Raw genomic sequence first — 13,451 nt, 5'->3', positions numbered from 1 at the left:
AGAACACATCCATTAACTCAACAGACTGATCAAGACCTTCAGTCCAAACCTTTAGAGCATCCTACGTGCCCTAATCCCATGTATTCCCCAGGCAGGAGACTTCTACTGCCTCCCGAAGATACACAAAATCAACACATCTAGACATCCCATCATATCAGGCAATGGCATCTTGAGTGAGAATCTCTCTGGCTACATTGAGTGCATCCTGAAACCCATCATGTAAAAAACCCTAAGCTTCTGTCGTGACACTACAGACTTCTTACAGAAACTAAGTACCCACGGGTCAGTTGAACCTGGAGCGTTCCTCGTCATAATGGATGTTTGAGCAATGTACACCAGCATCTTCCACGATGACAGCATCACTGCAACAGCCTCAGTACTCAACACCGACAACTCCAATCTCCAGACACCATCCTAAAACTCAACTGCTTCATCTCAACAAGCAGCTCTTCATTCACACAGAACGGCCATGGGGACCACATCTGCATCCCAATGCAATATTTTCATGCACAAGTTCGAGCAAGATGTCTTCGCTGCACGGGACCTCCAACCAACACTGTACACCAGATATGACATCTGCTTCCTTTGGACTCACGGCAAAGAATCACTGAAATGACTACACGGTGATATCATCGAGTTCCATCCTACCATCATACTTAGCATGGACTCATCTTCAGAATTGGTTTCATTCTTGGACACATGCATCTCCATCAAGGATGGACACTTCAGTACTTCACCTACAGCAAGCCCACGGATAACCTTACATGTTATCCCTAAACATGTTAAAGAAGCCATCCCCTAAGGACAAGCCCTGTGTATACACAGGATCTGCTCGGACAAGGAGGAAAGCAGTGGACATCTACAGACGCTGAAAAACATTCTCAGAAGAATGGGATACGAAGTTCAAATCATCGATCGACAGTTCTAATGTGTCACTGTGAAAAACCACAATGAACACCTCAGAAGACAGACACGGGACATGACCAACAGTACCCTTCATTGTCCAGTTCTATGGACTTGTAGAAATTCAGCAACCATGGATCAGCTGAAACAGGAGGGGGGAAACCACGCAATGTTCTTTGCAGCCTTCAGCATGTCAGCAATGACGGCAAACATCTTGCCAAGGCCATCCCCACACCTCAAACAGCAGCCTAACCTCAAAAAGACCATTGTTCGTAGCAAACTACCCAGTCTTCAAGAGAACAGCAACTATGACAATAAACAACCCTGCTATGGCAACCTCTGCAAGACATGTCAGATCATTGACATGGATACAACCATCACATTTGGAAACACTACCCACCAGGTACACGGCAGATACTCCTGTGATTCGGCCAGTGATGTCTACTTCATGCACTGCAGGCAAAGATGCCCCGACACATGGTATATTGGGAGACAATGCGGGTGCTCTGACAACAGATGAACAGACACCACACAACAATCGCCAGGCAGGAGTGTTCCCTCCCAGTCAGGAAAACTTCAGAGGTCAAGGACATTCATCTCCAATCTTTGGGTTCTCCAAGGCGGCTTTGAGATATGTGACAACATAGAATTGCCGAGTAGAAACTAATAGACCAGTTCCGCACTCACGAGGACAGCCTCGACACTGATCTTGGGTTCATGTCGCGTTACATATAACCCCACTGTTCTGTTTGGTGTTTGTAAAATCTTCCTAACTAGCCTGTTTTGACACCATTGCATTGTTTACTTGTAATTATCTCTGTCTGCCTTAATTAGTTTGTTCAGTTTTTGCTTGTTACTATTGTTAGATCCTGGTCATGTGACTCCGTTATCTACTCATGTTATTCCAATCAATTGGTTTGTCTCTAGTACCGTTTTACTTTTGATTATTGGTAATTATGTCTCTGCCTTAATTGATCTGTTCATAGATCATACCTTATTAGTCACTTGTCGACACTTTATTCACACTTTTTGTATTACTCTGTTGACGCTCTTGATTATCTGCAAAGACTTGTTATTCAGCCTGTCGACAGTCTACTCACACTATTTGTACTTATCTGTTGACACTCTTAATTACCTGGAATTATCTTGCTATTGTCTCTCCACCTATATATTCTGTGCCTGGGGACCTCTCTCCACTTCACCTGATGAAGAAACAGTGCTCCAAAAGCTTGTGATTTTAAATAAACCTATTGGATTATAACCTGGTGTCATGTGAGTTCTGATTTTGTCCACCCCAGTCCAACACTGGCATCTCCACATCATGGTTACCATTGACACCACAAACCGCTGTGGAGAGGATCTCTAAGAAGATTGTGCATATCGACACAAACATCAACTTTCTATAGAGATGCAAGAAAGCAAACAAGATCCTAAAAAGACTACAGATCACGAACCCACTCAAGTCAACCTACAAGACTATGCTGAGAGATTCTGCCGTCACACCTCTCAGACGCTTCTTAACCATCTCGTACACCAGCTGTGCAGGAGACGTCGCAACCTTGAAATCAAGATATAGTCCATGTCCTCGGCTTGTGTCTAGGACACAGCAGTCCAGCTATGAGACACTGGCAAGCAGACAAGGCAACGGAACCATGTTATCTACATGCACACTAAGAACAAGAAACTTGAGGAACTCCACATCACCAGCAGCAACCAAACCACCCCAGCACCACGGTTGAAACCAGTATCACCACAGGAAATTCCATCATCAACGTGTCTGACCACAGCCTTCAATCAGATAAAATCAAAGTTCTCATCTAAAGGCTCAATTTTTGCACCACTACCAAAATGGACCCCATTGGTCTCACAGCAGACGTAGAGTAATTTATCAGGCGAACGAGGCGCTGGGAATTCTTTCACAAATCCGAAGATATCAGCAGCGAGCCCAATGAGACAACCAATGAACCAGAACAGTTGACAGAGAGATCTGCTATGCAGCAACTGAAGATAAAAGAGTTAAGTTAGACCCTGCTAGAAGGCCGCTGTCCTAGGCTCGACATGTATGCTGAAGCCTTCAGGAGATGCTGCGATGGTAGATTCATCAGTCGTGCTCACGAGATAGCCCAGAATGTCAGGCAGTTACAGAAGATGTTATTACATACCTCTGGAGTACGTGGGACTTGAACCCAGGTGGCCTGGTTTAGAGGTAGGGACACTATCACTGTAAGACAAAAGACCCCCTCCCACCAGAAAGATCAGAGTTACAAAGCCCACTAAGCCAGTTGCGTATGCCATGATTTGCTTGATTAGTCCTGCCCTGAGCCACTGAGACTTTAAATTTAAAGCAGTAACTTTAAGTGAAATACTAAGTCGTAGGCAAATGGTCCTAGGTTTTGTTCAAGATTAAAACTTGAAAGTTAAAACTCTAACTTCCCTTTTCACCAACTCTCTGACTCCCAATGTGCACCAGAGATACAACTTGATCCAGTTTTGATTGCCCAAGAAGATCAGAGAGGACATTTACTGTTTTTACCCTTTTAGATTTTCTGTTTTTGTCTGACGTTTAGCCAATTGCAGAAGACTGTATGATTCTGGGTGGGCTGGGAATGGCATGCTGAAGACATCACAGATGTGTAAAACAGGCTGATGGATCAGAGATAGTAAGAACTGCTGGTGCTGGAGTCAGGTAACACAGTGTGGAGTTGGAGAAACAAAGCAGGCCAGGCAGCATCAGAGGAGCAGGAAAGTTGACATTTCAGGTCAGGACCCTTCTTCAGAAATGGGCCAGTAAGCCTTTACCCTTTAACTGTTTTATATGCTAACATTTAGCTACTGTTAGGGGGAGAGTGTTTGGTGCAGTATATAAGAGAAATGTAAGCGGTGTACAAAGGAACTAAGACGTGTAGAGAAAGTTTTATATCAGTCCTTGCCAGCTCAAGTCAGCAATTCTTCTGTACTTCTGGTTCGAAATATCGAATTCCTATTAGAATGCCTATCCTTTTTGACAGCCCTTTTGAGGAATAGTATGCCTGATCTGGACTTACACGTGTTTAAATATACTCAGTGATATTTACTGTGTTATTTTCAAAATAGTTTTTACAAATTTATAAGTTGAAAAGCCTTTTATTGACTTGAAATATTTGATTCTGTGGAATGACTGTTGGAGAGATGTTTTTGTTGTGCCTTATCCCTGAAATTGAGCTGTGTTTTTCTTTCCATCGTGTCTTTGGTACTCAGTACAATGGATGCCTGTGTCTGTTCATATGATCCATTTGATCCTTTGTTTGCCCTAGTTTGTTAAGTGATAACATTGTATTTGCATTTACAGTGGTATTTTTCCTATTCAGCTGGTTACTTGTAATTAGGCTTTCTGCCCTTATCCACCAAATCTATTGTTCTGTAAAATGTTAGTCAAAATGGACATAAAATTGAACAGTAAGATGTGATTAGAAAACAGAATGAGAACATGCTGAACCATTAGTTCATGAATTTTGCTATTGTGATTATACAGGAAGAAATTGCTAAACCAGGCTGACTGTTCCACTTAAGTCAATAAGGATCTGTGGATCACAACGTACAAGTCTGCCTTTGAAGTTTCGACACTAAGTGTCACTACCTCCTGAGCCAGGAGGCCTGAGTTCAAGTCCTGTCTGCTGCAGAGGTGTGTAATGATATCTCCGAACAGGTTGATTAGAAAGTATCTTGATGTTGACCATAAAAACTAAACAGCCAGCGTTAGTGCAGAAGGTCCCCTTTCTATTCATTAGTTGCCATATACAGTTTGCTTTTTGTGAGGATGTCTTAAACTCCAGCATATGTACTTGGCAACATGGCTCATATTGTCTGCTTGAACCCACATGCTAAATTAAAAACCAAATATAAATTAAAACTTGTATCTTGAGCTGAAAAATTGGGGTCAACCCCTCATGTAAGTATAACCCTAACATTTATGAACAGAATAAACTTATTCAGAGAAGTTGCAGGAAAAGCTCAGCAGGTCTGGCAGCATCTGTGAAGAAAAAATCAGAGTTAACGTTTTGGGTCTGAGGAAGGGTCACCAGACCCAAAACGTTAACTCTGATTTTTTCTTCACAGATGCTGCCAGATCTGCTGAGCTTTTCCAGGAACTTCTGTTTTGTTCCTGATTTACAGCATCCCAGTTTTTTTTTGGTTTTTAAAGTTATTCAGATTATGGGCTTAAACATGCATTTTGCTGCCAAAAAAGGGGCTGTCTTATATGTGGCAGTCTGTAGTGGTATTTTATTTCTGTAATTCTTTTGACATCTGCAGAAATTTCCAACTTTGAAAAATTTCAAGTGAGGCTTTATCAAATAAGCCATAAAGCTGGGAATTCTTTATATAGTCATAACATTTAAACAAAAACAACTCCAACATGGCTAAAAACAGAAGATTTACAGGCCATAAGTGTTCACAATTTTTTCACCATACTCAGAACAGTTAATAGGATTAATGCAACCCACTGCAGATGCTGATATCTGAAATATAACAAATAATGTTGCAGGTACTCAGCAGGATAGGAATCATCTGTGGTGAGGGAAACTAATGCTGTAACAAAATAACTTGGTTGCTACACCCCAGCTTTCACATTTTCACCTGGTGAAGAATGCCTTTAGTAGCTCCTTTTACTTGTGGAGTAAAGGGCCCTTTTTTTAGCACCTTGTATGAATATTCGAGAGGAAGTAAAGGTGACTATGCCTGACATGAAAGCACTGTTTCACTGGGTGTGGCATCAAGGTGCCCTAGCAAAACTAGAGTCAATAGAAGTAAGGGGGAAAAGCTCTGTGCTGGTTGGAGCCATACCTAGCAGAAATGAAACTGTTTATGGTTGTTGGAAGACAATCATCTCTGCTCCAGGACATGACTATAGGAGTTTCAACCATCTTCAGCTGCTCATCAATAACCTTCCTATCATCATAAGGTCAGAACTGGGGATGTTCACTGTGCAATGTTCAGCTCCGTTCCTGTCTACTTAGGTATGGAAGCAGTTTGTGTCCATTCGCAGCAGGACCTGACAGAATTGCACTGGCAAACACTCAAAGTAATCATCTTAACAGCTTTAGTGTTCTAACCAGTACATTGAGGAACATAATACTGTAATGAATAGAAAGGTCTATTCATATTCAGTGAACCAGTTCTAACAAACAAGACTCTTTTTCCCACTTTACCCTTCATTAACCATGCCAGAGAATAATTTGATCATCACAATCTTAAAACTTGTACTGCATCTTCCACTTCTCCCCTTGTAGATTTTTTGTATTTAATAGGAAATAAATATCATTGGCAAGGCCAACATTTACTGCCCTTTCCTAATTGCTTTTGAGAAGGTGGTGCTGAGCTGCTTCTCTGAACTGTCATAGTCCATCAGGTTTTTGATACACCCATAATACTGTTTGGACATTTCACCATCCTATGCAGAGGAAAATTGAGTTCTCTTTTCAGCTAGTATTGGTAGCAAATACCTCTCTCTAGGTTCAGTTCCTGCAAAGATCATTTCCTGAGCCATCTTTTCCCTACTGCAAATATCCCAAATATCCTATCTTTTCCTTGCATGCTGATGTCCAGAACGGCTTATTTACTTAAACGTTTATGCTTGTCATGAATTTCAAGGTACGATAATTACCCCCGTTTGTAAAGTGTGATGCAGAGAACTATAGACAACACTTCAAAGTTGGAGCAAGTCTAAGCCTTGAGCTATATGGCTTAAATAAGCATTTAAGATCCTGTAACAAGTGATGTATCATTTTTTTGACTTAATAATATTAAAATAGGGCATAAAGTAAAATGTAGGTTACTAAATATAAGCTTTGGACCAAATGCTTTTTAACAGTTTGTGGATAATATGATTATTTATATTTATTATGTCACCTTTACCTCATATTCATTCGTGATTTTTGCATTCTTGTGTTTCAACATAACTGGACCATTGTGTTTGCTTGATATTTGCCACCCTTTGTGAATATGTACTCAATATACTGAGACTAAATGATTTCATTGTAATATTTGCCCACTTAAAAAATTGGCAATTTGCCTATGACATTTGAAAGTCCAGTACTTTGCATAACAACACTTGTACTTTGACTGTTTGTTAAAACATTAGCTGCTTAACTATCTCAGCAGCCAGACCCACTGATAGTTGAGTTATATTCAATGTATTGTGGTTCTCAAATGAAAAAAAAACTGCAACATTGGCTAAAACAGAATGAAACCTTTTGGGGGTACAGATTAAGAAGTTTTTGAATATCAATCAGTTTTTAAATGAGCTGGCGCTTTCCAGAATAGTTTATTAACAACCTTTCCCAGCATCCCTTGCAAACTTTCCAATTCAAGTTCTTTCAAAATACTGAGGAAATACAACCTGAAAATCATTTCTTAATTTTTAATTATACCTCTATTGCACTAGTTAGGAACATAAGTCAGTGACAAGTAGGTATAAAAAAAATACAAAATTAAATATTAATGAAAAAAATGTATTTTGTCAAAGCTTTTTTCCTGCACTCATCAGGGTGTTTCACAAGAGTACAAATTCAAGAGGAAACTAACATTTGTACCACTTGATTAGTTGGCAAGTAACCTCTGATGGTAGAGGCTTTGCCATGGAGAATGCATCCATTAATACTTGTCGAAAACAGCGTGGAGCTGTAGGAACACAGCAGGCCAGGCAGCATCAGAGGAGCAGGAAAGTTGATGTTTTGGGTCGGGACCCTTCTTCAGAAATGGGAGGGGGGTGGCAGGGAAGGGAGCTTAGAGATAAAGACAGAGAGGAGGGGTGGGGTTGGGGAAGATAGTTGGGATGGTGATAGGTGAGTGCAGGTAGGGAGTGGTGGGGATTGGTCAGTGAGAAGGGAGAGTAGATGGATAGGTTGTGTCAGGTCAAGGAGGCGGGGATAAGAGGGAGGGTTGGACATGGGATGAGGCCAGGGGTGGGGAGATTTTGAAACTGGGAAGATCCACATTTAGGCCATCGGGCTGTAGGCTCCCAAGGCGGAATATGAGGTGCTTCTCCTCCAGTTTGCGGGTGGCATCGTTGTGACAATGGAGGAGGCCCAGGATGGACATGTCACCCAGGGAGTGGGAGGGGGAGTTGAAGTGGTTCGCGACCTGAAGGTGTTGTCGTTTGTCGCGAACAGAGTGCAGGTGCCCTACAAAGTGGTCTCCAAGCCTCCGCTTGGTCTTCCTGATGAGGAGGAGGCCACATTTGGAGTAGCGGATGCAATAGACCACATTGATGGATGTGCAGGTGAACATCTGTCTGATGTAAATATGTAATACCATAAGTGGTTTTCAAATTTTGAATAAACTGATTTTGGTGAAGGAGATGAATATAATGTGCACAATAATTCTGAAGAAGGGTCACTGGATTTGAAACATTAACTCTGCTTTTTCTCCACAGGTGTTGCAAACCTGCTGAGTTTCTCCAGCAATTTCTGTTTTTGTTTCTGACCTTTAGGATCCATTGTTTTGTTTCGTAATCATAGAATCCCTACAGTGCAGAAAGAGGCTGTTCAGCTCATCAAGCAGACACCAACTCTCCGAACAGGATCTCAACCAGTCCTCCACCCTTTCCCTGTAGCCCCACATTTAACGTGACTAACCCACCTAGCCTGCACATCCCTAGACACTACGGACAATTCATCATGGCAAATCCACCTAATCTGCCCACCTTTGGACTGTGGGAGGATTCTGGAGTACCCATAGGAAACCCACACAGATGGAAGTGGTTGTAGGTTTGGTAGTTGGTGTATAAGGATTTGTGGTGAATTTCTGCAGCACATCTTGTAGATACTGCTACTGTTAATATGGATCATGAATAGTTGGAACCCAACAATGATTTGAACCTGAAAATTGCACATTTTTATCCTGACAGTTTCATTATTGTTACCCAATCTAATTTAAGCCTGTACGTTTCAATCCCTTGTCCACCAACAGAATTGAAGTTCAAACCTTTGCTGAATCTTCAGACCTTCCACTGAAAGGTCCTTTCACAAATTGCATGAAATACGTCCTGTCTAATTACCAACTATATTACCAACAGAAACAATGTGCTGAATCTTTTATTTTTTGGCGAAGAGTGAGTTGCATCAAGTTTTTTTTGGAGAGATATTCACCGTAAGGCCATGCAGGTTTTTTCATTTTATTTCACGAAACTGATCTCATTATCTATTTACCCACCCCTGTAGCATCCCTAATGTCCAATTCCAACCCCATCTTACCAAATATCCCAGAATTCACCAGCAACCCTTGCACCTATCTCATCTTTAAAAACCTGTTGTGCACCACCAAATGCTGTCAGTCTGAAGCAGCCCTGATCAATTTCTGAAATCTGGCCCAGATGGGGAAATTGACACCGTGCTTTACAATCAGGAACCTGGAGGCCCTATAGGATGGATTGGTGCAGAGTTGGGGCTTCCTCTTAACCCCAGGACCAGAAGTGGAGGCCACAGCATCAGTCCATGCCAGCCTTGTCTGACATTGCCACCTAGGTTAAAGCAGAGTCAGCCATCTGCAGGCATGCCCAGCACTGTAGGCAGAAGGTCAATGATATTCTCAACTTGACCAGCGAAATTGCTACCATCTTCTCTCTGATACTTCTCACTTTTCTGCTGCAGACCCATCTCCCAAGGCTCCCAGTTCTGAGGAAGGGTCACCGGACCCGAAACGTTAACTCTGTTTTCTCCTCCACAGATGCTGCCAGACCTGTTGAGCTTTTCCAGCAACTTTGTTTTTGTTCCCAAGGCTCATGTTGTACCACTGTCACTAATGCCTGCAACATCATTGTTCATTTGCTGTCATCCATCCTAACTCCTGCTACCACTAGTCTAACGTGCTCTGTGCACTGCCTAGTCACTAGGCTAGAATACCTCTCTACCTGCCCCAAAACCACCAGCTGTGCCATCCGCTTTCATCTCTCTTTAATACCTGCCTCTCATTCCAGGAGGAAACAGACCTGGACGATTTAGGAGCTGACAGACATTCAGTTTCTTACCTCTTGCATGGAGAGCATTCTGACTCTGACTGACATGAGGGTCTGACTGACATTGCCAAGCCCCTGGACTATTATTGGAGGCTGCCCTTGATGTGGTAGTGGCACAGAAATAACTCCACAGAGACTGGTATTGTGGGGACTGCATGCAGTCCGCCATGTTTTGAAAAAGTGAGTCCATGTGATGAAGCAGTGTGAATGGCATAAAGTAAGTGTATATTCAAGGTTACGTCCTCAGTTTCTAAAGCTTTCCTTTGAATGTTGATTTGGTGGAATGCATTCTTCAATATCCTCCTCTAGGTCAAACTTAATCTACACCTGTGCAACTCGGGTCCTCTCTAAACAAGGGATTCATTTTCCCTTACCACCCTAGCACTGCTGAATTCATACAAGCCAATGAGTTGTACTAATTTTAAATTCTATCTTTGGCTTTGACTTTTTGATGAACTGTTTTTTTCTAGCTGTAAGAAATAGCATGAGCCCATTATTCCTCTGACTGAGGAGTACTGCTTGTCCTTTGTTTCGTATAGTGGACCAGCAGCTGATGAGTTTTGGCCTCCTATGGTTCTCTCTAAAACCATATTTTAATAATAATTTATTATGTCTAATTTCTACCTTTGAAACCACCTTCATCATGCCTTTGTGCAATCTTCCCCCCTTTATTTTTCTGCAGGTCAGAAGGGTCAAACCTCGGCAGCAAATGGTAAGTCATGGGGTACAATATAAATATATATTGGACTTCATTTATGGAAAAAGATCTTTATAGGTTGAATATCTTTTCCTAATTCCATGTTTTCGTGTGTTCTTGCCAGATATAAGGTGATACATTCCCTTTTTAAAAAATGGAAAATCAAATGTTTGAATCAAATGAAGAGCGTACGTTTCAATACCAGGACTCATTACCTTCACTACCTGTACCCACTCTTGAGGAATCTTTGATGAAATATTTAGAAGCAGGTACGATATTAAGATCATAGACAGTTCGAAAACTCCCTATAAACTCAATATTGTGGTTGAGTCTCTTTTGCAATTAGAAAAGAAACTATTTTTTGGGTAGAAGTGTCTTATAGATTGGACTAATTAAACTTATCAGATGTCTGGCAGCAGATAAATGCGATACTTAGCATGTAGGAGTAGATAGTTATGCAAGAATTTAGTTGAATTTTAATGTTACTTAGAAAAAATATTTTTATCAATTTATTTTATACATCGTAGTCTGCACAGACCAAGTTTTGATTTTTGTTCCCAAGTGTGGAGATTTAATTTTTCCCTGCCCTCTGTTTTCTGCCTTGCATCTCTTGTCATTAGTGATAGTGACTCGAGCTGGCATCTGTTCAATAGATGCCATTGATTTGTGGACGTCAACATTCTTTCCATCCAAGTATGGATAATGAATGTCCTCAGGCTACAACAACATTCACCCAGCTCTTTGATATCTTTGCTTACAATAATAAAAGTGGACTTTGATTATTGGGCTCCATCGTAATCAAAAACTACTGGTTAGTTTTGAGCAGGATATCTTCCACTGCAGTTGCATTTCTAAACTTCAAGAGTTTGGAATCTCATGTGTGACCCATATCCCTCCTGCTGGCTGATTCCTGTAACAGTGAATTGAGTGTAGAAAAGCCCTGACAACTGGCATTAATTTAACTTTTCTTCAAAACATGCTTACAAGGCATGTTGCCTTAAGTCAGGAAGTAACATTAAACTTTTGACATCAATTTCAACACATCAGAGATTTCACTTATTTTTTTCTCCCCTCAATCATTGTTCACCCATAACAAAAAAAAGCCAGAAACACACATTTTCAGAATATTGTCACAATTATATATTGCAACGTGTTACCTGATTTTAAAATTGAATAGTAACTCCAAACTGAAATTATGTTTTACTTCCTTGGATTCTTAGTTTTTGGCACATGGGAGATATTGACTGTTTTACATTCTTGAATTTTATCATGTTTTGTTCAATTTTATAGACAGTGGCTGTTCAGATGAAATGGGTTATTTGGTTTTTCTGCAGGCTGTTGCACAGAACTTTTTTGGTGATTCAGTTCTGCTTCTTGATTTATTAGAACTGGTATGTTGCAGCCATAAAATTTGATCCTTTTGATGTTCATCATTGCTCAACTGGATATTGCTGCAAGTCTTCCAATTTTGTGCCTCATACTCATTGTTTGTAGACGTTTTCATCCTCTCAATTCTATTTCTTCCAGATATCTTTCATTACATTGTGCCATATTTGCTGTATAGAAAAGTTTGATTATTTCAAAAAAAACCTCTTGTCACTGGGAAACTTCAAATTTCAGCCTCTAAGTTTACAGTAGCAATGCCTCAATATTTTTCAGGTTATGTTTTATGCCAAGAAATTACTTGAAAACCTGAAAACCTGTTCAAGTCTATGTAAGTTTGTCAGTATTATTTAGTTGTAATTGTACAGTTGAATTTTAAAATTATTTTAGTGAAGCCATTTTTGCATGAAGAAGAACTGGAAAGAAGCACAGCAATTGTTAAAACATTTGGACAAGGAATTGGTAAGCAGCTGCATCAAAAACTTCTGGAGAGGGCCAAAGTTAGGAGAAACTGGGTAAGCAGGAGTTCAGATGCTGTTGATATACATATAATAATTAAATAGTGTAGTTAGTTGGTTTCATCATAATTTACTTGTTGCCTGTCTGCAGATTTTCATTTGAATGTAGTTGCTTTCCTTATATTTTTGAAAAAAATCCTATTTTAATGTATATTTCTGCATTTAGAAGGTGTTTTTTGTCTTCTATTTTCTCAGTCTAGTCTTGTGCATCATCTACACCCTAAAGATGACTGATATTCCAGGGTTATCTCATCTTTTTTCAGAAAGATTGTTAGGAAACACTTGAAATCAGCCTGAGTAATGACTCTCTACTTTTGACTCCAGTCCTCAACAATCCTGTTTTGCGATTATGAATTCGATTATATGGAGGATTAAAAACCCACCTCTTTGTTCTGTGACATTCTCTTTCCCATCACATTCCCATGCATGTGTTTGTTCATCAACTTCTAAGAGCCTTCATTTTTAATTCAAAGTTCCCTGGCTTCACATGCCAAGATTAGCATGGTCCCAAGATTGTACTTCCACCTGAGATGATGGAGACCTGTGCTAATATGACAATTAATCACAAATATTGAGAATAATTCTGCCTTGGGATTTCACTATAAGGGAGTTCTATACTGTTGTCATATTGTCCTCTGCTGTGTGGAGACAAATGATGTTTTGCTAGTATTAAGCCCAAACCTGAGAACTTTGTCATCCGTATGTATGGGACCTTACCTAGATGATGTCCTTTCTTTGTATGCCCAGAAACAAAAACATGGGCTAAGTTATGTAGAAGTGACAGTGAAGTAGTTGTTTAATTAGGATAGTCAATTTGGCAGAGATAGTAGGAACTGCAGATGCTGGAGAATCTGAGATAACAAGGTGTAGAGCTGGATGAACACAGCAGGCCAAGCAGCATCAGCGGAGCAGGAAGGCTGACGTTTCGGGCCTAGACCCTTCTTCAGAAAAAAGGTCT

At 40.6% G+C, this 13,451-nt stretch overlaps 1 protein-coding gene across 11 annotated transcripts in view; it reads left to right on the top strand.

The window, feature by feature from the left end:
- crot (carnitine O-octanoyltransferase) overlaps positions 1-13,451 on the top strand; it is an 80,634-nt gene that overhangs the window by 6,717 nt on the left and 60,466 nt on the right. For 3 of the 11 annotated variants that reach the window (XR_007265064.1, XM_048613649.1, XM_048613709.1), the window contains exons 2-5: positions 4,415-4,564; positions 10,578-10,607; positions 10,717-10,861; positions 12,366-12,490. Coding sequence is in view for 8 of the 11 variants with exons in the window: in XM_048613649.1 (XP_048469606.1) it covers positions 10,747-10,861; positions 12,366-12,490 (240 nt within the window). In the remaining 3 variants the exon portion in view is untranslated. Of the gene's footprint in view, positions 1-4,414; positions 4,565-9,856; positions 10,113-10,577; positions 10,608-10,716; positions 10,862-12,251; positions 12,307-12,365; positions 12,491-13,451 lie in introns of those variants that run through there. The other 8 variants (XM_048613654.1, XM_048613670.1, XM_048613663.1 and 5 more) reach the window with 8 other exon arrangements.

Source organism: Rhincodon typus, chromosome 2 (assembly GCF_021869965.1).
Source record: "Rhincodon typus isolate 14 chromosome 2, sRhiTyp1.1, whole genome shotgun sequence".
NCBI classification, from domain to species: domain Eukaryota; kingdom Metazoa; phylum Chordata; class Chondrichthyes; order Orectolobiformes; family Rhincodontidae; genus Rhincodon; species Rhincodon typus.
Note: the sequence above shows the minus strand (reverse complement) of the source record. Positions and strands in the feature narration are given on the sequence as shown.